The sequence below is a fragment of the Taudactylus pleione genome, unplaced genomic scaffold (genome assembly GCF_031769625.1).
Source record: "Taudactylus pleione unplaced genomic scaffold, aTauple2 ptg000184l, whole genome shotgun sequence".
NCBI classification, from domain to species: domain Eukaryota; kingdom Metazoa; phylum Chordata; class Amphibia; order Anura; family Myobatrachidae; genus Taudactylus; species Taudactylus pleione.
In genome coordinates, this window is record NW_028284586.1 from 8,944,876 (window position 1) to 8,971,222 (window position 26,347).

Below are 26,347 nucleotides of genomic sequence, written 5' to 3' on the forward strand. Positions count from 1 at the left end.
CCATATTGCATATTGGGGTTGCATACAATCAATAAGGGCTATCGACATCGAGACTGTTAATAAACTCTTGAATTATTTGCATCTTGCAACTATAAATCAATAATATATGTCCCCGTTCTACAGACACCCGAAATTTATGAATAACATGACGATGTTATGAGTTTACAAACGAGATTAGATCTTGACACTGTGGATGACACTAAAAGATTTTTTTTTTAAATATGTTAAAAATATGTTTAATGTTCATAATAAAATATAAAATGTAATAAAATATAAAAATAATATTTCGCTAATCTATTTTAAGGAGTCATTAAAGGTTATATATTAGATTTATCAGTGCTAATGAGTTGTTGTTAGTAGATATATAATAAGCATGAGATTCAACGTAATATTAATTTGTTCCATGAGTGCCCCGAGTGTAGTAATAATATTTTCGACTGTACTTATTAGGGGATAGGACAAATTATACTCCTTTTCCACCTAAATTCCGGGTCTGACTTGGAGTTGGAACAAAGTTCCTATCCAGATCAGACCCGGAATTTTGCCGGCGCCGACTCAGGATATTCCTGAGTCAGCGCCGCTCATACCGCAGTCGGGTCTGCATAGACCCGGCTTTTGCGGAGTGAAAGTGGTCGCTTGGAGATCACATCATCTCCAAGCGCCACTGAAGCCGGACCAATCGGCCGGCTAGCAGCGCACTCCAGGTCATCGTGACCCGGAGTGCGCTGCTCTCATAGCAGGGTTTCACGGGCTACGCCCGTGTTAAACCCTGCTAGTTACCTGGGTTGGATTGCCGGGTCACTCGACCCGGCGATCCAACTCTCTGCCCTTTTACACCAGGGAGCTGCCCGGGTTAACCCTTCAAAAACCCGGGTTTTAGCTCCGGTGTAAAAGGGGTATAAGAAGTACTAACTCTCGTTCTGTGCAGAAGAACATTTTCTTCTAAGGTTTGAAAGAAATTTTTTTATTTTCAAGATATATCTTGTGTTTTATGTGACAGTACTGACACCTTGTCCTGGTGTTTCCAATCATGCTCCTACTCTGAGTTATTGGGCTTTAAAAGTAAAGTATATTATGGATTCCAGAATTGAGAATTCAACTTAAGCATCTGGTGCAAATGAGTCTGAAAATAATTATTGATACTTTATCCACAATAATGCATCAAAAGAGGGAGTCAAAACTCCTCTTTGTAATCATTTTCATTTTAAATATTCTCTTTTAATACATATTAAGGTAAAAAGTTGTGAGAATTGGGTGTAACATTTTGAAAAAGAAGAATGTTATCGTTTAATTGGTCAATACTGGAAATGGTTTTATTAGAGGTTAAACTTCTTGATAAATTAAGGACATACAAGAGATGTTAATGTTTACTGCTAACAAGCTACATGCATATGGGTTTAAGTTGCCATAGTGAGCACAGGCCCTGACCTCAGAACTAAATTTAAAGTGAAGTCAAACTTTCTCTTTGAAGGCAGAACTTCTTATGACCAGTATGCTGATTTATTCACCTGAGACTCACTGCAGCTCTGCCTACAGAGGATCATCACACGAGGCTGCTACCAGTAACAGCTAATCAGGTACTGGAAGCTACTGTGGACTTTTGCATTCAGTTGATGGAGGGAAAGATGATTCAGGGCTCCTTTTCTCAACAATGAATAACCCCTTTAGCACTTGCTAAAGGGGTTATGTCATTCTCTCTGTATTCATCTGAGATTACCACTGTTTGTCACTGCATTGCTCTCACCATCTTTAGATGGCGAGAACGATGCAGTCCTCATTGCTGGCAATGGGGATCCAGTGCTGCCATTCCGGCTTCAGAGAAGCCTTACAGGCATTGCAGGGACCCTGCCGGGTTAAAGTGACATACACATGTGCAGACGGACCGTCGCGCATGCACTTTACACAGAAGCCCGTCGCTGAAAGCGTTAAACTGCAAGCAACTGAGCGGAGGACCTCGCCAACCAGGAGGACATCGCTGGTCCTTGCCGGAGGGGTAAGTAATGATGAATACCAGTTGTGTTTTCGTTTGTATCACTGCGATACTAAACAAAATATACCGCTCTTATTAGGCTTAGTTAATAAATGGGGCCCTCAGTATGGTGACTTTATTTTTTTAATGACTTTCATTTAATACATACTTGGATTAATTTATAGTTTTCATTAGGTTTACCATACTGTCCCTTTATATCCCTTTAGATAAGGAGACTCATGAATTACACAGGTTCTGTGGCTGGCTTACTCCAAGCCTGCATTTCATCTTTTTTTAATCAGCCACAGAACCTCTGTAATTCATGTGTCCAAGTTTAAAGGGATAGTATGGTAAGCCTAGTTTAAATTTGTGGTTTGTACAGTATATGTAATTGTTAATTAAGGCTAAAAACAACTTCACAGTCGTGTCTTTCTTTCAGAAGTGCAAGTTTGTCACTTATTTTATATAGTATATTTAATTCCTTTATGGCACTATCTTTATTCAGTGGGAGTAATTGAATTAGTGGCTTGGGAGTAATGTGCCATTATAAAATAGCACAGAGGTTTTCAAACTCTGTCCTCAAGGCACCCTAACAGTCCAGGTTTTAAGGATATCCATGCTTGATAACAGGTAGATTACTTTGTACCTCAGTCAAGTTGATTAAACCACCTGTGCTCAACCATGGACATCTAAGCCTGAAGCTGGCCATATATCAGACCAACTTTCCTCCAACCATCCATCTAGTTGGTTGGACTGAAATCCGGTAATGCATGGGAGCAAATGACAATCAGCAATTTGCTCCCAAACACCTGAAACCGCAAAAAAGGTCGTTCAGGCAAGTTGGTTAAATCATTTTGATTTAAAAAACTTGTCTGAACAACTGCTTTCGTCCGTTTTCCGTTGTTTGGAAGCAAATGGCTGATTGACATTTGCTCCCATATATTACCGGATTTTCATTCCAACCAACCAGTTGGATGATTGGATGAAAGTTAGTCTGGTGTATGGCCAGCTTAAGGGTGCCTTCAGGACCGCGTTTGGGAAGCTCTGGAATAGCACATTGCAATCAGCAACATTGCTGGTTTCTCCTCACACCCCATAGAGGTATGCAGGAAAATTAGCAAGCTTGTAGATAACCGTCCATGCTAGGCGGATATGTGCATATCAGCACATCGTGGGATGTTCCGCAACACATTGCCCCTAATTGAATCACCCTCTAGATTTTTGGTGGCTCAATACTGAAGGAGCATTAACAGGTTTTAAGTTTCAAATTTGGGACTAATGTAACAATAATTGAAAATTGGTAAAATCACAGGGGCATTTCAATTGTTTGTGGGCACCCATAAGTAATGGGCACCCCTTTGGAAGGTATTCAATAGTTATGCTGATGGGCATAGATTGCCACAGGCGCCCATTATTTATCATGCTTGTCGCACCCAAATACACTGGGTTTAGCTGCGTAAAGTAACTAAACCTTTATAAAGTGATGGGCGTTTAAAGGAATAAATTGTCGTTTGGGCGTCCAAAAGATGTACTTATCGCCAATTTCTGCTCGGGACCTCTGGAGGGTGCGAGCAGAAATAATGGGCACCCGCCCAGAGCCGAAACTAGGATATCTGTCACCCGGTGCAAGGCAGCAATTTTGCGCCCCCTCCCTTCCCGTACCTGGATTTTGTCCTTGCTCCTCCATAAGGCAGTGCACTAGTCAAACGTCCCTGGTATAGTGACACATACATGCTTGTTGCCAGGGGGTTCCATGCTCGTTGCCAGGGGGTTCCATGCTCGTTGCCAGGGGGTTCCATGCTCGTTGCCAGGGGGTTCCATGCTCGTTGACAGGGGGTTCCATGCTCGTTGACAGGGGGTTCCATGCTCGTTGACAGGGGGTTCCATGCTCGTTGACAGGGGGTTCCATGCTCGTTGACAGGGGGTTCCATGCTCGTTGACAGGGGGTTCCATGCTCGTTGACAGGGGGTTCCATGCTCGTTGACAGGGGGTTCCATGCTCGTTGACAGGGGGTTCCATGCTCGTTGACAGGGGGTTCCATGCTCGTTGACAGGGGGTTCCATGCTCGTTGACAGGGGGTTCCATGCTCGTTGACAGGGGGTTCCATGCTCGTTGACAGGGGGTTCCATGCTCGTTGACAGGGGGTTCCATGCTCGTTGACAGGGGGTTCCATGCTCGTTGACAGGGGGTTCCATGCTCGTTGACAGGGGGTTCCATGCTCGTTGACAGGGGGTTCCATGCTCGTTGACAGGGGGTTCCATGCTCGTTGACAGGGGGTTTCATGCTCGTTGACAGGGGGTTTCATGCTCGTTTCCAGGGGGTTTCATGCTCATTGTCAGGGGGTTTCAAGGGAGAAGATGCAGCTTTCAGCACCTTCTACCAGCACTTGTGCTGGCCTAACAGACACTAGAGGTGTCTCCTCCTTGGCGGTGGCCATTTTTGGATGGCCGTTTTCAGCAGAGTCCATGCGGACGGCTAGACCACATGGAATCTGCTGAAAATGGGCATCCAAAAATGGCCACCGCCAAGGAGGAGACAGACACTAGAGGTCCAGTAAGGACCTCTAGCATGTGTCTCCTCCTTGGCGGCGGCCATTTTTTAATGGCCGTTTTCTGAATCTGCAGCCCCCAAGCCACAGTGAGTCAGCCCTTTTTCACCCCCTGCATTTTGGCACCCGGTGCACGTGCACCTCTAGCCCCCCCCTAGTTGCGCCCCTGCACCCGCCCCATCGGAGAAATAATTGAATTTCTCCCGCTGGTTACACCCACGCTAAAAACAATTGAATCCCCCCTCCTTAGCATGTAATTGTTATTTTGGGGTCGACTCGATTGTGGGTTATGCCCTGATGTGCCGTTACCGTGCCAATCCCCCAACACCACACACAATGGCCCCAATTCATCCTGATTTCACCCTAAAATTGCGTATTTATGTTTGCAGTCAATAATAGTGCATACAAAAAAATGCAATGTCTGGCCTGCCGTATGTGTGGCACACTAGTAGATCGTGGGCATCACTGATATAAACAGCAATTGAATTGACCCTATTGTTTCATCATAGCATGAATTGAATGGGTGATTCTAAAGGGCCCATTTATCATTAACTATTTGTGGCATATTCCCTGAAAGACACCCATTTTTGGCGGATATCCGCAAATAATTAATATCTCCGCAATATATTATATATCTCTGATATCTGCTGCCTTCCCTCTATTTCTGACAGCAACCGCAGCCTCCATAGCTTTCTACGGGGGATGCAAAGCTGTCAGATTTACCAAGCTCCAGAATGCGAAGCGTTATGTTATAGCCTATGGGCTACACATTGTAAAACTAACCGTGAGAGGGTTTCTGGAGGAACCCTCCTCGCCAATGGCTACTGCGCATTATAGACCACGCATGCGCAGTAGCCCAGCACAGGAGTGAAGAGACTGTCTCTTCGCTTCGAGCACTTCGCATGGATTTGCTCCTTTTGGAGCCTGTCCCACCAGCGCTAAGATCACATCTTGCAATGCGATAATGTGCGCTAGTAACCCCCCAGATCACATTGGGGCATATGTATCAAGGATTGACGTGAGATATAGATCGCCAACCAATCAGCTTCTAACTTACATTTTGCAGGCTGTGTTTAAGAAATGATAGTTTGGTGCGGATTGGTTGGTGATATATATTTCACAATTTTATCTCACATCTAGCTTTGATACATATGCCCCATTGATTGTTGATAAATAAGCCCATAGAGCATGTGGGCGTTACAGATAGTAATGATGACTGTCATTGTTACAACAAAGAGGTGCTCATTAATAAAACAGCAGCTGCCTGACACAAGCGGTGACCTGACTGACTCTGCACTGTGAGGCTGCTGCTGAGCTGAGCCTCTACCACCTTATATACACAGTGCTGCTGCTGCTGCTGGAAGTCTTTTGCAATTCAAATGATAACTGTCAACTTTTTGGATAGAGCGCCGTGATTGGCTGTCATGGCGAAGTTTATGCACGACTCGCCCAATCACAGCGCGCATGCGGCGGCGTTCCTAGTGTGTCGCGGTGGATGCTGGGAGCGGCTATTTATGTCCGGCTCGGGCGCACACACAAGCAGTTCGTTGTTGTGAGGGTAGTGTGCGCTGTGAGACTGCTGTGTGACACAATGGCGGAGGGGGACAACAAGAGCAGCAATCAGCTGGTAAGTGCAGTCTACGTGGTAGCTCAGGCGGCCCTGTCATCTATGGGGATGCGTGCTTAGAGAGAACATATGGGCCTTGCCTCAATAATTGGCTTTCCTGGCATCTGTGTCCCAGTTACACAGCGACTTACTGCTGTACTGTCTATGTCACACCCGTGTATCTATCCTGTGTAAGTCATGGGTTAATGTAAATAGTGCAGCAATATGCCTTCATAGCAGAATGGATTATACTGATGTCATTTCAGTGGTTTCATGAAGAACACGGGAGTGTCTGCAAATGGCCACAGGGTATGCAGTAATATAGGTGATGTTTGCTGTGTTGACATTAATGATGTCAACAGTGTTGACTTATGAAATGTTGACATAATGAAAATGGGATCCAGTCACATGGTCGCCAGTTGTCATGTCAAAATTCATGGTGTTGACATCCTCAGAATATTGACGCCTGAAATGGTAACATACTCAGAATGGTTGGGTTGGGAGGGCGGTGTGTTGGGCACTAGGGGTTAGTAATACGGATAACCACCTGCCTTAAACGCCACTCTGTCAGGTATGTGCCGGAAGTGGTGGTTACATGACCGCTGCAGCTGTTGGGACTAGGTAAGTGACTACCGGGCCACCAGGACTGTTGGGTTGATGATCTATCATGTAGACCTGAATGTTACATGTTAAGCATTTAACCACATCGACCTGATGCATGTTGACATGCTAAATGTCAACCCAACATGTCACACCCATTGAAAATGTTATGGATACATTAGTTTGTTGACATTTCGTCATTGTTGAACTACTGAATATTGTTGACATGTTCTCTGTCAACCTAATATACTAAACCCGGCCACAGCATTATTTAGCAGGGCTTAGACGGGAAGCAATTGCCTGCAAGGATTTTAGAGCCTGTGCCTCTCCAATTGTTGAGGAACTACATGTTCCAGCATTCCCTACCAGCTGCATGGTGCCAGTGCATGTAGGAACTTGTAGGTTTTTACCAGTAGGCTCTGCATCTGACCTACAAAACTGAATTTGATGCAGATCACTACCAGAGGGACTGTGCTTATTCTCCAATGCTGCCAGCAAAACTTCTGGCTTCTAAAACCACTCTAGACCATACAGTGACAGCATGTCCTGTAGCTGACTATCTTTTCTGTCCCATGTCTGGAAACATGCTGCTGTTTTGCATACTAAAGCTTACAGAAATGTTTCATTAGCAAGGCTTTAAATCTTGTCCTGCAGCAGATGTGTTGGTGTGAGGATGACTTGCCTGCACTGTGACAGGGCAGGCCGCAAGCTAGGGGAGGTGTCTGTTATTATCTGATTGTTCATATGGCTTCACAGAACAGGGGAAGTAATAAGATTGCAATGGATTTGTGCAGCCTTCTCGGTAATACAGACTCTTAACTAATAGTTGATGGATTTGTAAAATCGGCGTCCGTTTCTAGTTTTAGCTGATCGTTTTCCTATTTGTAAATGTTCAGTAAAACCTGATGCTTTAAGTTGTCCTGGAATGCCTTAGGTTTGAATTCCAGCAGACCTACATACACACGCTAGCACACCTTAAACAGTTTTATGTGAACATACAACACATAAATACTTGCTACCATTACTGTAATTTAGTTTAATATTTTCTTATAAATACTGAGTTATCCTGCCTGATGGGAAGGGTTTTAAAAATATTTGTCTTGGTGGGGGTCCTCTTTCTATGAAACTAATTTGCAGTTACTCCCTAATACTGGTGTTTTTCACCCACTAGACACTTACTGTCAACTGTGCACCACCATAGTGGCCCTGGTTATGTGAGAGGCGTTTCTGCCCCCACCAGGCTCCTTCACCAGCATTTGGAAGCGCTTACAACTGAGTGGTGTGTAATTGCTGCAAGTGGTTTCTAGTTCCTCCTGGCCCCTTACTTTTGATTAGGTCTTCAGAGTAGCAAGTATAGCACTGACTGGACAACAAATGGCAGTCGGGGGTGGATTAGAGGCCAGGGTTACTGTATCTTTTACATGTAGGACACCGGATTTGTTTTGTACAGGTACACAGGGTCATTAATTTGCAGTGTTTAAGGGAACTCTAGTTAGGTCCACACTACAGTATGCCGCAGAGAAGCTCTGAGCTGTTCATAAAAGCTCTTCAGACTCTATTGCAGCAAGGACAGAGTACAAGGCTTTTTCCATGCTTTTGACCACTTGTTTATTTTTCTTATCACACTTGTTTTTTTGTTTTTTTTCCATCATCCCTAAAAGTTAAGGAGCCAACAATTCAAAACCAGTAGTAAACACATACTTCATTTACCAGCCTGTAACCATACCCAGAAAATAACAGGTTTGTGTCCCAACATTAATTCTAGTCTTGGGTCCCAAACTATATATAGTCATCTGGCCTAGGAGTGTGTGCTAATACTATGGGGCCTATTCATCAAAACATAATTATCACATATGATTATGGTTTGAACTCGCTGCGAGTTCAAACACAGTTTATGAGGCATTCATCATGTCTCCTGCCCTAAACTATCACTTCTGAAAAACGAAGCATTTTCGTAAGTGAGAAACTTTTCACTGCCTGTTTTTCAAGACTGACTGCGGACTTCACTGCCCCCTCCCGTGGGTGTACAATCCGGCAAAATAGAAGTGTCAGGGCTATTCATCAAGTTCTGAAAAAAAAATGCTATTTCGGATCTTGATGAATAGCCCTGGCACTTACTTTTGTAAAAAATATGTGAAAATGTAAATTTTCAGATGCTTTGTGAAAAATAAGTGATGATGAATAGGCCCCTATTCCCCTTCTCCCATTACCTCAAATGACAACCAGTTGGTAATGGGCCCTGGCATCTTTACCTCTTGGGCTCAGCATTTGAGAAAAAAAACTGTATGTTACAGCATCAGGGCCTGCACTATCACACACACACTTGGTTGTGGCATTGTTCACAGCAACTAAAGAAGTGTGGCTCCGCTTGCTGTATTAGTATAGGGTAATATGTGCATAGAGGAGATAAATGGTTCAGTGTGTCCCAACTGATGCACTGAAGGGGATGTAGTTAGCATCACATATAGACGTTCCGCATGTCATTTTTATCAGAAGCTGCTTGTGTGTCCTATTCACATCACTGTGCGAATAAAACACATTTGAAGGGAAAAAGTCGCACGAAAACGCATGGAACTACAGCTACAGCATGGCGTGACTAGAAGGGCTGTTTAATGTGCAAGGAGGCTATATATGAGGACACCTCTGTATTTATTTGGGCATTGCATAGACTAAAATAGAGAAGTCCTAAACGTCCAAATAAGAGGAAACCTGTTTATTAATTGGTGGTCCATACATAGATCACTTTCTCCTCCACACTTGTACCTTTGCCTCATTCTGATCATTTATGTACAAGCCCATTTTCAAGGTTCCCAGAAGTTAGTAATGCTGGCCATATACAGAGCTTTCCTGTCCCTTATTCAGTGTCATGTGATGGGATTACTGCCCACACATTGCTGTGTTCTAGTGTGCAACATTTGGGCAGATTGCTGCCAGCATCAATGTGCACTGCACACAGGAGGTTATGGTGCACTGCACACAGGAGGTTATGATGGGGTTTTCACTCAATCACATTTACTAATTTGCCAGATAATGATCTGACTGATTTCAAATCAGGTGTGTTTCGTGGTCCATATTGGTATTGGCTACAAAAATGGGAAAGTGTTCTTCTATTCAAGATACAGAGCTTTGTTTTGCCTTTTGTGCACTCGCATGTCCAAGTCCTTATAAGGCAGAACTGTATATTTCTGAGTAGTACATCTCGTGCTGTTGGAGATATATGATGTAGCTTTTATTGATTACACTTTTACAGGGCTGGTGTGAGACAATAGTATGGGCTACGTACCCCTTACAAGTACTGGGCTGTACAAGATTAAATATAGCTGTTGCTGTGCCACAATCAGTACTAATTAGTATTAGATGTTTTAGAATTGCAGGAGTAATGCTGCCTGATAAATGCTGATGTGCTAATCTGGTGTAAGTGGAATATAGACAGGGTTGTGCAAATGACATGGGGCATCCTCCTGTAATTACAAGCACAAATAAATATAGTGGTTTACTCTCGTGTAAATAAGAACTATTTGGCTCTCCACAAAACTGCTCCCTCTTTCTCTGGATGAAGCATTTTTTAAATTTAGTCTTGCAGCCTTTTGTATTTGTGTAAATGTACTATAATAGTAGCGTTCCCGCTAGGCTGTTTTAGCGGGGCGCAGCGCCTGCCCTCCTTCTGGAGTGCAAAAAGCACCCTGCCCTCCAGGAGGAGGGCAAAAAGCGCCCTGCCCTCACAGCCTGCGGGAGCCGTTCTCACCCGCGGGACGCAGTGTCCCGCGGGTGGAGAAACATGCAGTGACCCGGTCACCGCCGGAGAATAGACGCCGGGCGCATGCGCCCGGCATCTATTCTCCCTGTCTGCAGGGCTTGGGGGCTGCCCGGCGTGTCCGTAAGTGCCGGGCACGCCCCCAAGGGTGACGAAAAGGGGACGTGTCTTATAGACACGCCCCCTTTTCCGATGACCACGCCCCCTTCTCGGTCGCGCGCGCGCCGGAGGCGCGCGCACGGGCATGCCCTCTCTAGCTCCGGCGCCCTGCCTCCCGCCGGAGCTGGAGGGAACACTATAATAGCAAGGGTAAAAATATTCAGATGACAAGTAAAGACGAAAGCTGGGTAGACACTAGACGATATATTGGACGATTTCTCGTTTTGAGGCGAATCGTAACAACAAATCGTCCATTATGTACACACTATTGCGTGCTCCTGTCCCGTGCATCATTCATTGGATCTTCAGATCTGCCTACAGCGCAGGCTGATCTGAAGATCTGGTGGCCTCCACCATGCTTCTGGATGTGGCGGGGGAACGAAATATCAGTCAGTCGTACGTCAGATCGTGCCGTGTGTACGGACTGCCCGATATATTGTACCGTCGCTGAATACACCCATCATCTAGTGTGTACCCGGCTTTACTGTTAATACACAAAACTGATTAAGCTCAATAATATCTTGCGAAGCTGAACATAACGTCTTCCTTTGCAGGCTGCAGAGACAGCTAGCCTTGAGGAGCATTTCCAAGGATGGGGTGAAGTGGTCCTGCTTGCTGATCGTGTCCTTCGCTGGGAGAAGCCATGGTTTCCAGCTGCTTTAATGGGAGCAGTTTCTTTTGTGTTTCTGTAAGTAAATGTTGTTGTTTTTTTTTTTTTAAATGGTCCCATCTCTCACCCTGAGCAAACTAGCTGTCTGATCTGACTAGATCTACGGACAGCTAAAGCTGGGTACACACTTGCCGATGTGTGTATCCAGCGATGTGATGCCCGACGGCTCAATTTATTGGGCGGTCTGTGTACACTGCACAATGCGGTGACCGACTGCTCGATAAATCAGGCACCGGTTCCATCCACTATGCCGGCATCAGCATCTGGGTTGTTCCATCGGCCCTACATGCTGGCCGATGGGACGACCCATGGGAGCGCGCATAGTTTGTACACACTGGACGATCTGTTGGCCCAATCCGTGAGATCAGACGACATATCGTCTAGTGTTTACCCAGCATAAGTCACACACACCTGGTGGTTGTACAGATCTGGTTATGCTGTAGCTTTGTCTTTCGGGTATGATCTTGAACACTGTGTACAATTTGTCAGCTACCTTACAGAAATACGGTCCTCTCTTTACTCTTCCAGACTTTGATAAGTGCTATGGAATATTGACCGGAAACACCACACCTTCATTGCAGCAGCTATTGTCCTGTCCATTTAAGTGTTCCATCCCCACACACACATTCTGTAGTTTTAATGAAAAAAAAAAAGTGAATCGATAGATTTGCATGAATAATGTAGTGATATAGTAAATTGCATATTTGTTTGGTCAGTCAAAGCTAAGACACTGTCTTCTGAATGACAAAAATTGTATCCACCTTGGAGTCAATAGTTATTGGAGTGGTTGACTTAATTTCTGTATTTTTAAGTTAAAAATGTTTATACAAAAATGTGTTTCTCTTACAGGATGATCTATTACTTGGACCCATCAGTTCTATCTGGTGTATCCTGTTTCGTTATGTGTTTCTGTCTGGCTGACTATCTTGTTCCGGCTTTGGCTCCCAGAATTTTTGGCTCCAACCAATGGTTAGTAGCTTTCTATGTACTAAAAGTCTGGAGGAAATAATGCAGCATTCATAAGCAAGTCAGCAGGACCTTTTATGGAGTAGTGGTACATGTGCCAGCAGATTTTTGTACATTGACTACCTGCCTCCCAGAGTTTGTTCTGCCTTGAGTATAATGTACTCTAAGGGGCTGATTTTTATTAGCCGCTAGCTCCGTAGTGTGAAGTCCCTTGTTACATTAACGCACATATTGCGTGATCTTTCCATGAAGCGTGCTCTTGATTATCTTGCATTCTACTAGAAATACCATTGTGCTTGTGTTACATGTTAATTCTGCAGTAACCTGTGTGAAGAGCATGGTAGTGGGGAAATCTCCCTGAATCCCCAAAAAGTGGCATATAAGATAGCAGGGCGGTATAGAATGCTTTTAGTGGCTATAAGCAAGTATTGGAGGTAATTACATGGTGTCAAAAAGGTAATGTTTGCAACTTTATAATAGCCAGCAAATTACTAGTACTTGCAGCTCCCATTTGCAAGTTAAAATAACTTCCCATCAATACAACGTCCAACATACATGCCCCACATTATTTAACCAATTGTCATGCTTATTTTAGAAAATCGCATGTCTTTATTGGCCATATTGTCCAATTTTAAAACCTGTAAAGACATTTTTATTCAATGGGAGGGTTGTCCCAGGGTTCTGCACTGTTTCCCTAAATTTTTTACCATAATGAGTTTTCCATACTTTCTACTTCAGGGTCCATAGGGGGTCCACAGGGTTGACCTTGGGGTATAGGTTGGGAACCAAATCCGGGCACCACGCAGTTAAAGCTTTTAGCTCCCAGGATGCACTTGGGTCCACTCTCCCTATAACCCCGCCCCCCCAGCCAGAGGCACCTCAGTTTAAGTTGGTGCCCGGCCGGAGTTGGGTCACCGTTACTGCAGGGGGGCTGCTTAGCAGCCCCTAAGCTTAAAAGAGTTTTGTTTTATTATTTTTTACTACTCTTCAGAGCGGCAGCATCAGACTGTCCAATGGACGTCTGAGCTGCCGCTCCTACACCCCGCCGGCGCTGCGACGCCAGTACAGATCTGGGGATCGCAGCGGGACCCCAGAGTCTGTACTAGCCGGGCTCTGGAGGAATCCCTGGGCTGCTGCCGGATCGACGGGGACAGGTAAGTTGCGTGGTCACCGCTTGCGGTGATCCACGTGTGAATATGCAGCCTTATGCCTCCGGTCTCTGGGGACAGACCGGAGGCGCTAGCGGTGGCGGCGGGCTCCCCCTCCATGGAGGCATACCCCGCGTGTCCACAGCCCACCAGGGATTATAGCGGGAGCCGGCATCCCGGGGGGGTCAATTGCTAGCCAGGGGAGGAAGCCTTCCCTGTCTAGCGGCTCCTCCCCTCAGCTCAGCGCGCCTTTCAATAATACAGTCTGGCGTCGCTGAGCTGCTTCCTCCGCGGGCCACGCTTCTTCTGAGGTCTCCAGTGGCCATTTTCTCTCTGTGGTGCTGCAGAACTCTTAGGATGTCAGTGAGCCCAGTCCCCCTGCGTACCTGGCCATTTTGGGTGAGTGTACACAGCGCTATAGCCTTCCCAGACACTGAATCTGGGCAGTTGAATGTAGCGACATTGTGCAGTATATTATATGTCATGCTTATGTATGTATATATATTTTTCTGCATTGTATGTGACTTATGCTAGTGCTGACTGTCTGCTTTTTCTCTCACCTGTGAGTGTATATCTATCCCTTTTCTTTATCTGCCCTAATACAGGTGTACCTGGGGTGGTTCTGAGACCTCACATATATATATTTGTTAATATCTGTGAGGTTTGTCACATACTGTTGCGTGCTGCACGTTGCCATATTTTAGATGGAACTGTGAGTTGCATACGCTGATAATGGGTCCCTGCAGCTAATCTTAGCGTCAGTCAGGACCGGTATGGCGCTGCTTAATATTTCCGTCAAGATAGTCAGATATATCTGACCAGGAGATTGCACACGATACTGCACCCATTATTGCTATCCTGCAAGTCATAGCCTGCAGGAATTAGTGCGGAGGATTTTAACTCAGAAAGGTTTATGTATGCGGCACCATCTGGTGCGGGGCCCCTTGCACGACCCCCTTAAAGGGCGTTGTTTCTCAGGATCCTCTCCTTTGAGGATCGCCGGGCGGGCCCCATTGTCGTCACTTGCTTGGAGTTACTTCACCATACTGCCCTTTTGAACTCGGGGTATCTCGCAATTTCTTGCAATTTACCCCTGTGCAACAGACTGTCGCTCCCCGCCGGGGTTTTTCACAGTACATGAATTACCTCCGATACCACATCGGTCTGTCATTCCCCTTGCAGGGATTACCACAACGGCCACCCTGGTGGATGTCGTTTTATACGAAATACTAATTGGCGTGATATACGCCCTGTGGCTACTGACCAGTGGCTCTGCCGTGAACTGGATGTTATATTCGGCTCTTTCCCTCTCACATGGGGGGAGCCGATTTCAAGTATTATTATCCCTGCTTTGGGGCTGGTAGCCAGGCTCATTCTGGATATAGAGAATGTCGATCCTGCACCTGTATCATACATCTCCCGTTTTCTGCCCAAGGGTGGATCTCATAGTGGGAGTCTGGCTGTCCCCAGATTCGAGGAGTCACAAAGGCCTCCTGTTTCCCATTCCCTGAGGGTCCTCACAAGTAATGGAAATCCCCTTCTGGGATGGATTTGTATGTTAATCATCGGGTTACAGGCATTAATACGCCTCCCATCCCGGCCTGGACGAATTTTACGGATCCGTAGGTGGTAACTTTGCCTGAAATCAATGTACTCGTTTTCAGGGCCTGTTGCCCGTCCTACCATGGCCATCGCATGGTGATGCTTTTGTGACGTTTTTCCCCTCCAACACGTCTGAGGTTCAAATATCTTTTTGCCGCTCACAAAATATGCAGTGGTCATATGTGGGATTACCTCATGGGATGCCGGTCTTCTAACTTTCAGGGTTTCGGCGGCGTCTGTATCCACCGCAGTACCCTATGGCTGCGTTATGGGAAAGCAGAGGTGCACACTCCTTCCATGGGGAAGTTCTTGTTTGGTCCTGACCTTGACAAGATCGTTGCATCATTGGCAGTATCACTAATGGGGAGATACCGTCTTTAGCTACTCCCACTACATTCGGACTAACTCTGTTAAGTCTTTTTGTCCTCAGGGTCAGCCTAAAGGCCTGTTTTTTTCCTAGGCTGTCGGCCTCCATGGGGGCCACCATATCCAGTACCGAGCAGTCCTGGACTTCCGGACGTCCCTGTTTCTACACCTGAGGATATACCCTCAGCCTGACGGGACAGGTCTACATCTGGGGAATTTCCAGAGTGAGGTACTGATTCTCAACGGCCTCTCATTGCTCATGCAGCCTCCTCACAGGCATTGTTACACGGGCCCTTCTTCAGACCTGATCAGGGCCTTACAATCCCAGAAAGCTATACAGTCTTTGTGGTAAGCAGAGCTATTTCGGCCAACCTCACTATCTCAGTGAGGGACTGGTTGTTCTACTTTCTTTTTGGGGCGGTGACCGACTGGTCCTCCTTTGCCTATACTCTGTCTCAAATCCCTGAATCAGATTCCAACGGTGCCTTGACTCAGGTGGAATCGTCCATGCTCCATCATCCGATGTTTGGAACCTGGGGATTTTATGGTATATCCGAGTATTCAGGATACGTACCTACGGGTACATACAGAGCCCTCTCATCAGCATGGGTTCAGGTTTGCTGTGCCACAGCAACACTTGTAAGTTTCGGGCTCTGCCTTTTGGGGCTGTCCTCAACTCCACCGGGGTTTACCAGCTTTATGGATTTTCTGACAGTTCACCTGTTCAGTGTATCCGAATGCTCCTTTCTCTGGACGGTCTCCTGCTTTTAGCAGGATCACCAAGGTACTTTACCGCCAGGTCAGGATAACCGGGGCTTCTTCTCGGCACAGATAATTAGTCAACGGAGAAAAAGTCCTCCCTGCATCCCTCACAGGGTTTTCTTCATCTGGGAGCACTGCTGGATTCTCAGAATCTGAGAATTTTTCTGGCGTAAGACAAGATCTCCACTCTTCAGCTTGGAGTGTGCGGATATCTACGCAGTCGACATATGTCATTACTCTTTGTGATGCGCGGTCTACCAGAGTGTCTACCTTTTGGTAGGGTGGAATGTGCTCAGTTCCATTCCAGGCCTTGCCATAATTGACTCCCCTCCAGATGGATCGAGTTTTTTCCATCGGATCACTGTTCGAACGATGATACTTTCTCCGGAGGCGAGTTGGTCTCTGTCCGGGTGGCTATGGCCATCTCGTCCAGGGTGTTCTTTGCTAAAGACAGTGTCTGGTCCGCATTCGTTTCGGGGCAGTTGGACGTCAATGTCCCCCAATTTGTTCGTCTCATCAGGCTAAGAAGTTATGGCCTTGCCATGCTCTCAGTGGTTTATATCCTAAATTAATAAGATTTGATGGAAGGACTTTAAGAGAAAAAGCATTTTAAGACTTGGGGGCTGATTCAGTATCGCACAGTTTTTAGTTTCTTGATTGACAGCCAGAGGCATTTAAGGGACAGTGCGGGGGCAGGGTTGGCCGGCGGTCCCGGAAACTTTCTGGGAGTGGCAAGGCCAGGGACTGCGTCGACAGATGCAGTTTCCTGGCCTCGCAAGCCGGCCCGCTGGCTGGCAGTCCACCATCGCGACCAGTGGTTGCGATGGTGATTGCAGCCTGCGACCTCGGTCGCAGAACTGGGATCGCAAATGCAGCAGGGGGTATCATACACCACCTGCTGCATTTGCAAGGACTGAATTGGAAAGCTGCCTGTGTACAGCTTTGCAATTCCGTCCACTGCTGAATCACCCCCTTTGTCCACTTGGTACTGTTTTGGAATCTGGTTTATTCATTCTATGGGCCATATCCAATTAGCCTCTGTAAATTACCGCGGCTAATTAGCTCACTCGGGGCTATCCAATTAGCCCCAAAGTCGGCTTGACAACGGCACTTAACAGGGTTTTTTTTTCGGGACCTTGTGTCCCAAAAAATAATCCACGATAAGTGCCGTTTTATCACCCAAAAAAGGGCGAGAACACATAGGTCCGCGAGCTTATCGCGGCACCTATGTGTTAACAGGCGAACTATCCTATTATTTTGCCTGAAATAATAGGATAGGGAGATAAAAAATATCGTCGAAAATCGGCGAAAAATCCCCGTTTTTCGACGATCGAAGGGATCAATTAGCGCCCGTGTTCGTGGCTAATTGGATATGGCCCTATAGTAGTTGTACCAAATTGCCTGTTTGTAGAAACATGGATTCCTGTAAACAGAATATTTTGACCATTAAAGTGGTGTTGGATCTTGTAATATTCCAAAAACAAGATGTATTGTTATAGTTTATTTTTTGTAATTAATCATTATGATCTGTTTAGTTTTAGCAGTTTCTTGAAGAAATTCATATTTGTCTCCACTTTAAAATCTGTTCTCTAAACGACATATTTACCACTGAAAATCGACAGTTATTTTGCATGTCATAAAACAGGATTTTGGTACTTACCGATAAATCCCTTTCTCCGATTCCACATTGGACACTGGAGTTCAAGACAGTGGGGTATAGACGGTGGTAGAGCAGAGCCTGGCACTTTAAATAAATTTAGAAGTGTGACTGGCTCCTCCCCCTCTATGCCCCATCAGACCCAGTTTAAGAACTGAGCCCGAGAGGAGACGGAGGACAACAGGAAAACGAGGAGAAGACCACACAACGGAACAAGACCGAACGAAGGAGAACAGAGGAAACCACTGCAGGGAATCATGCAGTCACACAACCATAGAAGGAACCAAACAACTGGCAGGTACGTAGCGCTGGGCGGGCGTCCAGTTTCCCCTGTGGAATCGGAGAAAGGGATTTATCGGTAAGTACCAAAATCCTGTTTTCTCCTTCATCCACTAGGGGACACTGGAGTTCAAGACAGTGGGGACGTCCCAAAGCCAACCTCCCGGGTGGGAAGCGCAGAGAACATGCTGACCCTTAGGCCAACTGAAACAGGGACCGCCACAAACCAGAGGTTCAACGGAAGACAAGAGCTGAGGATCAAGTGTCGTGAGCCAGGAGACAATCAGAGCTCCTTGTGGAACAGACACAGAAATTCCACAACTTACAGCTTAAATAGAATGGAATAAGCGTCTAGCGAGAAAACACCCTCAGAGGAGAAGCATCAAAATGCTGTAAACTCAGCTACAAAACAGACCAAGCCGGACTGTTGGGAGCAGAGAACTCCAACCCGAATCCATATGAGAAGGGCAGTAACCCGAGAACAAACTCGAGAAAACTGTACCAGATTCGGAAACGGGAAGCTGCAACAGCCGCAGATAACCGAATACCAGCACTGTTGGACATAATCATAAAGATACAAGTATAACTATACCAATCTACAGAAACAAAGTTGATCCTGTCCACAGACTCCTAACAAAGAGTATGCAGGGAGGCAAAAATCAAGGCCGAACAGTCACCACGAACCAGCCTGGAGGTCCGACTACTACAAGTTGTAAACCAGCGAAAGGAAGAGACCATAGAAATCTCCAACGAGTTACGATCACACTGGGAGTGAGGCCGAGGCAGCTTCGAGAGGATTGAGATTACAATACCTTTCAGAGGGTCAGACAACCGAACAGCCCATTCCGAAAACAGAGTAGAAAACCACGACCGAACACCTGTGGCTGAAAAGAAAATCACAGCCACAAACTCCAAAACAACAGACAACTCCCAACATGATGGAAGAGCGTAGTCAAACTGCTGGCCTGAACATACCCTAGTAGTTAAAGAGCACAGCTGCAACAGCCACCCAGGGAGAGCTACCAAAATAGGAAATCATTCCATACTGCAAGGCTAGAGTACTAGGACAACCCTGAAGGTACCAATCAGGTACCTGTCAATGTGATGAAAACATCAACAATACTGAATAGAAAATTCCACCAGGCCCCTTGCGTAGGACATAAAAACTGTCACACTTTAAAGTAAAGATGTGCACTAGTTCCAGTAGAACATTGTCACTAATCTTATGTTGAATCTATGCACCAGGGAAGCTCTAAAGTGTAGAGCCAACTGATTTAAAGAGCGGATGACTGCTAGGAACGCAGCTAGGGTGTATAAGAGAGAATAACTTATGCAATGTCAGGTTTGGCATTAGTGGGGAAAGCCCGCTTACCTGTGAGCATCCAGAAACCCTCTGGACGCTATGTAGAATGTCACTGACCTTTTCCATCTCCCAGCAACCTGCCCTGTCAGGTATAGGGAGTAGCTTCAGTGGGCTAAGACCCGATGCTCCACAGCACGAACTTCAGTCTGGAGATGTTGCAGTAGAAAACACTGTATAAACTAGCAAAATGTTAGTGGAGACAGGAAGGTAATACAACAGGACTCTCTATACCTGAGCTTGTTATATCAGGGATGTGTATCCATTATAGAATTTATACATATACCACAAAACGGTATGCTAGTGTAAGTATCAGTACATTAACACTTATAATGGAGAAGTGCGTATTACGCCCACCAATCTAATACAACCCAGGCCTGACCCTGCCTATATCGTTGGGTGGCCCTAGGCCTTCAGCCCTGAGGACGGAATAGAACCTGGATTCTCTATGTACAGATAGAATGTACCTAAGGGCCCTTTAGAGACTTATTTTATTAAAATATGCGACAAAATAATAATATGGAGTACCGGAATCTATACCGAGAAAGGCACATGTACATAGACAGAGTGCGTTAGTTATCCCAAGAAAACTAGGAATATATCTCTGGTGATAACTCCAAATAGGCTTAAACCCCAGGTTTTGCCTATTAGAAAATATCCATACCAGGGATGGAAATATATCAGTATATATACACATGTACATACAAACAAACATAGTTGCATGAGAAGGCCATCTCTTTGAAAGGAGGAGTGGTGCCAACACAGCAAGTTTACTTGTCAGATTCCTGCACCGGACGATCAGCATGCTATCTATCTATCTATCTATCTATCTATCTATATATATATGTATGTCCTTCATACTCAGTGTCTTATAAGTTTGCTACCAAGTGCAAAGTTGAACTAATCATAGAGCCCCCTAAAGGGGGGTGCCATAGATAGGGACTGACCAAAACAGAACTACAACCCCAGGAGGATGTAAGTACATATATACATACAAGAAGGCCCCAGTAATGTATAGGGTTCATAATAGAAGCAATGCTTTAGGGAATTGTCTATCACTATGTAAGCTGCAGAACATGACTCTAGTCTATAGAGCCACCATTTAATATATATACATATACACACACAGACATGGATAAGCCGACAGCTTTAGGTAATCCTAGGCGGCTTCCCATCCTAGGAAATATAGATACATACATACATACATAGATATATGTACACACATACACCCACATACAAAACCCCAGGGAGAGAAGTGTGAAGCGGAGTTATCGTACCAACTACCGCATCAGGAGAGACCATTCTCTGATCGCAGAATCTTTTTTAAATATGCTAGGTACCAGACATAAAACTGATAACAGATCCTACCTCTGCCTTTATGGTAAGGATAAGAAGCGATATAGATTGTATGTATGTATGTATGTATGTATATACATACATATATATATATATACACATACATACACACACCTCTCCACACATCCATATGCGTACCTACATACAAGATTGGTAGGTAACGATAATATGTAAAATTAGAACATGAGCAATAGTTAGAGCCATGGAAGGAAGGAACTGAGCCCACAGGACTAACTCCAGCATGTATATGTTCTATAGCAAGGCTTAGGATAAATATATGTGGCTTACCTCAATGCAGGGAGACTGCTCAAGTGTCGCGTGTGGCCGTCATTCTGTTACGGTGTAAGGGGCAGGATATTGTAGCAGCGTGCTGTCCCAGACTGGTATCTCATGGAAACCTGCGGTTACTCGTGTGCTCATCTTCTTAGTTGAGCTATATTTGTGTGCAGAAGATTAACAATCTACCTACTAAAGGGATTACTGCCCCTGAAAAGTGAGCTGTGTACTAACAGAGTCCTCCCAACATATTAAAAGGGAGACCTGTCCCTTGGGGAAATCCACAGCGCACTACCCCCATCTAAACAGGAGATAAGGCCTGTCACTTAGAGAAGTGGGCATCCCAGCCTCTAATGCTGGGCCACAGGGATGGTAAGCCCAGTCTGGGATTCCCGTTCCTGATATGGATGATTCGGGAGGACCAGACCCAAGGCCTGCCCCCTCAGTCAACACTGGGTTGAAAACCAACCCAATGGGGAGTACTACTGAAGTGTGCACTGGAACGCTTGCCATCCTTGCGCAGAGTGCTAATTAGCCTTTCTGGAATAAGGCTTGTCCATAGACTACCCGATATGGAATGTTGGTTCCAAAATATTGCAATAATTTGTTAAGCTGGCCACCGCTTCACGGTCATTCCCATCTAGCCAGTCCCTACACTGATTCTCAGATAAATGAACTTGATCTGCCATCTTGGCCTCAAGCTTGCATACATTTTAAACAGAAAACTGGGTCCTGCCTTAAAGAGACAGGACCACACCCAGGGCTATCAGTTAATAAGCACCTGGAAAAAGAAAAAAGTTTGTCTTACATTTGAAAAACAGGGTGCCCTAGAAAGTGTGACCACAAAATTTAAATAAACGACGGGCTCAATCCACGGCACTCGACCATCTGGGGTGCCCTTGGTATGTGACCACACCATCTACATAAAAAATATCATACAAACTCGGCACTCATATGCCTTTCAAACTGCAACTCCTTTGAACATAGGGAATGTTGGTTCCAAAATATTGCAATAATTTGTGCTTAACATATATATATATATATATTACACACACTACAACCCCAGGAGACATGCGGGACTTAAGGGCACACGTCACTGTGCCAGATATATATATATATATATATATTTTTTTTAATTCCACATTCGAAGACCTCTTTGCAGCGGGACAGTAGGCGCTTAAACGTCATTTATACTGATTCACGGCCTATTTCCTCTTGCTGACTGCCTATACACCCTATATAGGATTACATCTACATACACACAACACTTACATATACATGTGTTGCAGAAGTGAAGGGAAAGCCTCTTACACTGCGCTAGGGTAGAAGATTATACCGCGCTGTGTGCGCAAAATGTCCATGCTAGCCTGGAATCCTGGTTACCATACGCTGTCCCCTCAACAGAATCGCATAAAGCGGAGTCTTCGTGCACCCGCAAGCGCGAGGTTGGGGGATGGGCAGCAATAACCATCAGTGCAGCAGATGTTGGGGCAATGAGCTATACTGCTATGGAGGGCGCCGAAGCGCTTAACACGAATGCCCCGAAGTAGCTAACGCCGGAGCATATAGATTAAAGCACCGCCTCAGCAGACTAACAGCTACGCTGTTAAGCGGCTAACTATATGATAGCTCCAGCGCTTTCAGTAAGTGACAGCGCAGTCAGACGCCTCACAACACCCATCTCCCCATTGTGGGGGGAGGGGTAGGAGACCCGGACTCAGCCAGCTACACCTGGCGGCGGGCCCCGTACTTTCAATATCTGTTCCGAGTGGGAGTGTGTCAGCGCTGTGCTGCGTGACGGACCCCTCTTAATAAGAGGGAGTTGATTTTACTACCCTAACGAGGGAAGCGGGGCTCTCATGCAGGCGCTGGTCCGCGCTGCATACATCAATGTGTGTAGCGTCGGGACACGGGGAGCGCTCACGAGTGAAAACTCGGCTCTTAAAAGAACACCTCTCCTGCTAAGCAGGAGAGGAGAGCATATCCTGTTCAGGCTGCCGTAGTGCTACTGGCGCTGTACCTGCTGCTCCAGCATATCCCCTCATGAGGGGGAGGTTGAAACATATGGCACCGCTGTGCAGGACGCGCCATAACTGTTTTCGGCGTGTCTCAAGCTGGGTCCGTGCGCTTATGAAGTTATGAGCCACGGCTGCCCGCCTTACAAACCCCAGGAGGGCAAGCGCTCCAACGCTGACAGCCGCGTGCGCACACAGTGAGGGAGAGCCCAACTATAAAAGGCGCCGCTGGTATGCATGACGCGCCATTTCCGCCCCTGCTGCCCCGGTAATGACCGGGAATTCTGTACAGCACCTGGTGACCCGAAGTCAAGGAGAGGGTGGTGCGGGGGGAGGGGAAGTCGGGTCCTCCTACAGTGACAGTGTCACTGAGCCCAGTTATACACTGCTAATCAGGAGCAGTGGTCATACTCACAACTGCTGCGGCCGGGATACTGGGCTGAGGGGGCAGAGAGGAACCCGGACACATGCCGGTGTCAGCAGTGGCGGGTCCTCTCGGGGTCCGATGACTCCATATTTGTGTGTGCCCCCTCCTCAGGGTCACCGGACACAGACTGCAGTAGCCGTGTGGTGCCCTTCCCGGCGGCTCCCACGAAGCAGGCAGACTGCCACAGTAAGCAGCCTGCCTGTCCTCATGCTTGTAAATAAATAAAAGATATATATGAGAGAGGCTGGAGACAGCCTGATGTGCGACCGGCTCTCTCGGGCACATTCTAAAAACTGGGGCTGATGGGGCAATAGAGGGGGAGGAGCCAGTCACACTTCTAAATTTATTTAAAGTGCCAGGCTCTGCTCTACCACCGTCTATATCCCACTGTCTTGAACTCCAGTGTCCCCTAGTGGATGAAGGAGAAATATACATTGTCTGTCGTCTACTTACTACTGGTATGATGGTGATTTATCTTGGCATAATGCTTAAATATAGGTCAGACAGTTGGGTAAGGTTGAATACACAGTGGTATGACTTTTTATATTTAGGTAGCCTACATCCCGACACGTCTACATTTATGTTATTTAATGTAGTTCTCGTGTTTTACCCTCCCCATTATTATGTAAAGAAAACTCTGTGGTAAATACATAAAAATAGAAAAACTTTCTGTTGGAACGTATTAGGATGTTACTGACCTAATGATGATCATGTCCCTCCTTCCAGGTGTACTGTTTCATCCCGCTCGTTATGTCATTTTTGTATCTCTGTAGGACCACAGAACAGCAGCAGCGGCTGCATGAGATATGCAGCAACCTTGTGAAAACCCGGCGACGGATTATTGGCTGGTGGAAACGTCTCTTTGTGCTGAAAGAGGAGAAGCCCAAGATGGTAGGACGGTTTATCACGAAGGATTCTCTATAATCTTAATCCTGTTCTGATTATCTGATCATAGTATTTTTATAATTGGGCACTTGTCTCTCTAACATTATCTGCTTAACCACTGTGACTTGATATGTATACCAGCTATGTTGTGCTCAGGTCCTTGATCTAACTTTGTGTTTCTTCATCCAGTATTTCATGTCGATGATATCTGCTCTTGCTGTTGTTGCTTGGATTGGGCAGCAGGTTCATAACCTCTTCCTCACATACCTTATTGGTAAGCATTTCCTAAGTTTGCCTGGGATAGAGGCATGGACCTGGTTTTGGTCCTAGATGAAGACTAAACAGCCCATGCAATAAGCTGAATTGTTGTATGGCTTTGAGTTATGGGCTGCTTCTGCTTTAGTAACTATTTTCATTGTGGATTTATGGGTTTCTGCTGGTGAAATCCCCTATTCTTCCATAGATAGGACAGTCTCCTATACAATATGATGATCCTGGATGGTTCTGGAGATTATCTTGTTTCCTCCCCTTATTTGGTCTTGCCATTTTAGATATTGAGCCCAGACAAGTGAGATACCATGCTGTGCAGGATACATGGGGGAAGGGAACCTCCCTCCTTATAACAGAAATGTACTGATGTTAGGTCCCAAACACAAACCAAGCTGATGAGGACGATCAGGAGGGAGACGTTCTAAAATGTCTGATAATAGCCAGGATTATTGCTCAGAGCTCATTAAACCATGCAAATAGACCTACAACAAAAGCAGTTACCATACTACTGACCTTGAGCTGACTACAAATGTAATCATTATAACCAATAAGTGGCTGAAATGGGAAAGGGCAAACTCAAACCCTGAAAAATCATTGTAGAAGGAACATAAGCTGAATATTGGAGTATAGCTGCGGGCAGTTGCTGAGCTAATGAGAGCCCTGGCCACTTTTTCCAGTGTATTTGGAGAGACCTCCAGACACACACTGACTTTTAGAAAGAGCTCTTAAACCAAGGAGATCTAATCCTGATTCCCCAGGGATATAATGAATCATCACTTCCAAGGAAAACATAATTAATGGTTAAGGTGGGGAACACAATCTATCAAAATAGACTCCCATAGCCCTTGTATATGATGATTGCTTGAAAGACTGTTACACTAGTCTCCACAAGGGAGAACCTATGTGCCAAATGGGAAACTAGTACACCTCTCACTGCTGCTGTGTGATATATTCTGCTCATAGCTAATCTTGTCATAATGACGGAGGCCTGGAGACAGGAGGGTGAGAATCGCTGTGTTCAGGGCCTGTTCCCACCATGCAAAGCTAAACCACCTATAGAGTCATAATCAATGGCTCTGAGCATATGTTGGTTTCCTTTGATATTTTGCTTGGAGTTTGCTGTTCTTATATGACATGATCAGTGAGACTTTAACAGTGTTAACAAGAGCTTTTGTTTCATTGCAGTGAGTTTTGTGCTGTTGGTTCCTGGCCTCAACAAACATGGAATTATTACTAAGTTTCTTGGAATGGGAAAGCGTGAAATAAACAAACTGATCAAGCAAAAGGAGAAAAAGAATGAATAAAAATAATTTTGCTAGATACAATACTATACCTTCCATGGGAGCATTTTCTTGTTGAACGTTTTGGGATGAGACCGGTCTGACCTTTCATGTTAACATTCAGTTCCCCAATAACTGCCAATGCTGTATCTTTTAAACTTGTTGCACTGAAATTCTTAAGTCTTTATGAAGTGTATAAAGTCCATATCCCTGTGTGTCTTACAAACTGCTGTAATCCTGGTCTTGTCCTGAATTCAAAATCTTTCCTCTACCATTTTTATGTCCCCTTCTGTAAATATTTATTTCCATTTCTATTGTGTCTTTTTTGTTTTTTTGCAAAGTAAATATTTGTTCCTGTCAATGGATGTAATAAAATGTAGAATATACAAGAA

At 45.5% G+C, this 26,347-nt stretch overlaps 1 protein-coding gene across 2 annotated transcripts; it reads left to right on the forward strand.

The window, feature by feature from the left end:
- The first annotated feature begins 1,587 nt into the window (after positions 1–1,587).
- On the forward strand, positions 1,588–26,347 carry ARL6IP1 (ARL6 interacting reticulophagy regulator 1). Of its 2 annotated transcripts, none has more exons than XM_088476177.1 (6): positions 1,588–1,993; positions 11,191–11,324; positions 12,156–12,275; positions 24,294–24,411; positions 24,595–24,679; positions 25,861–26,347. In XM_088476177.1, exons 1-6 carry the CDS (start codon positions 1,754–1,756, stop codon positions 25,977–25,979), a joined length of 816 nt encoding a protein of 271 aa, XP_088332303.1. In that variant the 5' UTR covers positions 1,588–1,753; the 3' UTR covers positions 25,980–26,347. The 2 variants fall into 2 exon arrangements, with proteins under 2 accessions (XP_088332303.1, XP_088332304.1); XM_088476178.1 differs by lacking the exon at positions 1,588–1,993 and adding an exon at positions 6,007–6,144.

Bases quoted from the DNA above. Each gene is read 5' to 3' on its own strand.
- ARL6IP1 (XM_088476177.1), top strand. From the start codon at position 1,754: ATGGCGAGAACGATGCAGTCCTCATTGCTGGCAATGGGGATCCAGTGC. The intron at 12,276-24,293 runs GTTAGTAGCTTT...GTATCTCTGTAG, and splicing joins ATTTTTGGCTCCAACCAATG to GACCACAGAACAGCAGCAGC. The intron at 24,680-25,860 runs GTAAGCATTTCC...GTTTCATTGCAG, and splicing joins CTTCCTCACATACCTTATTG to TGAGTTTTGTGCTGTTGGTT.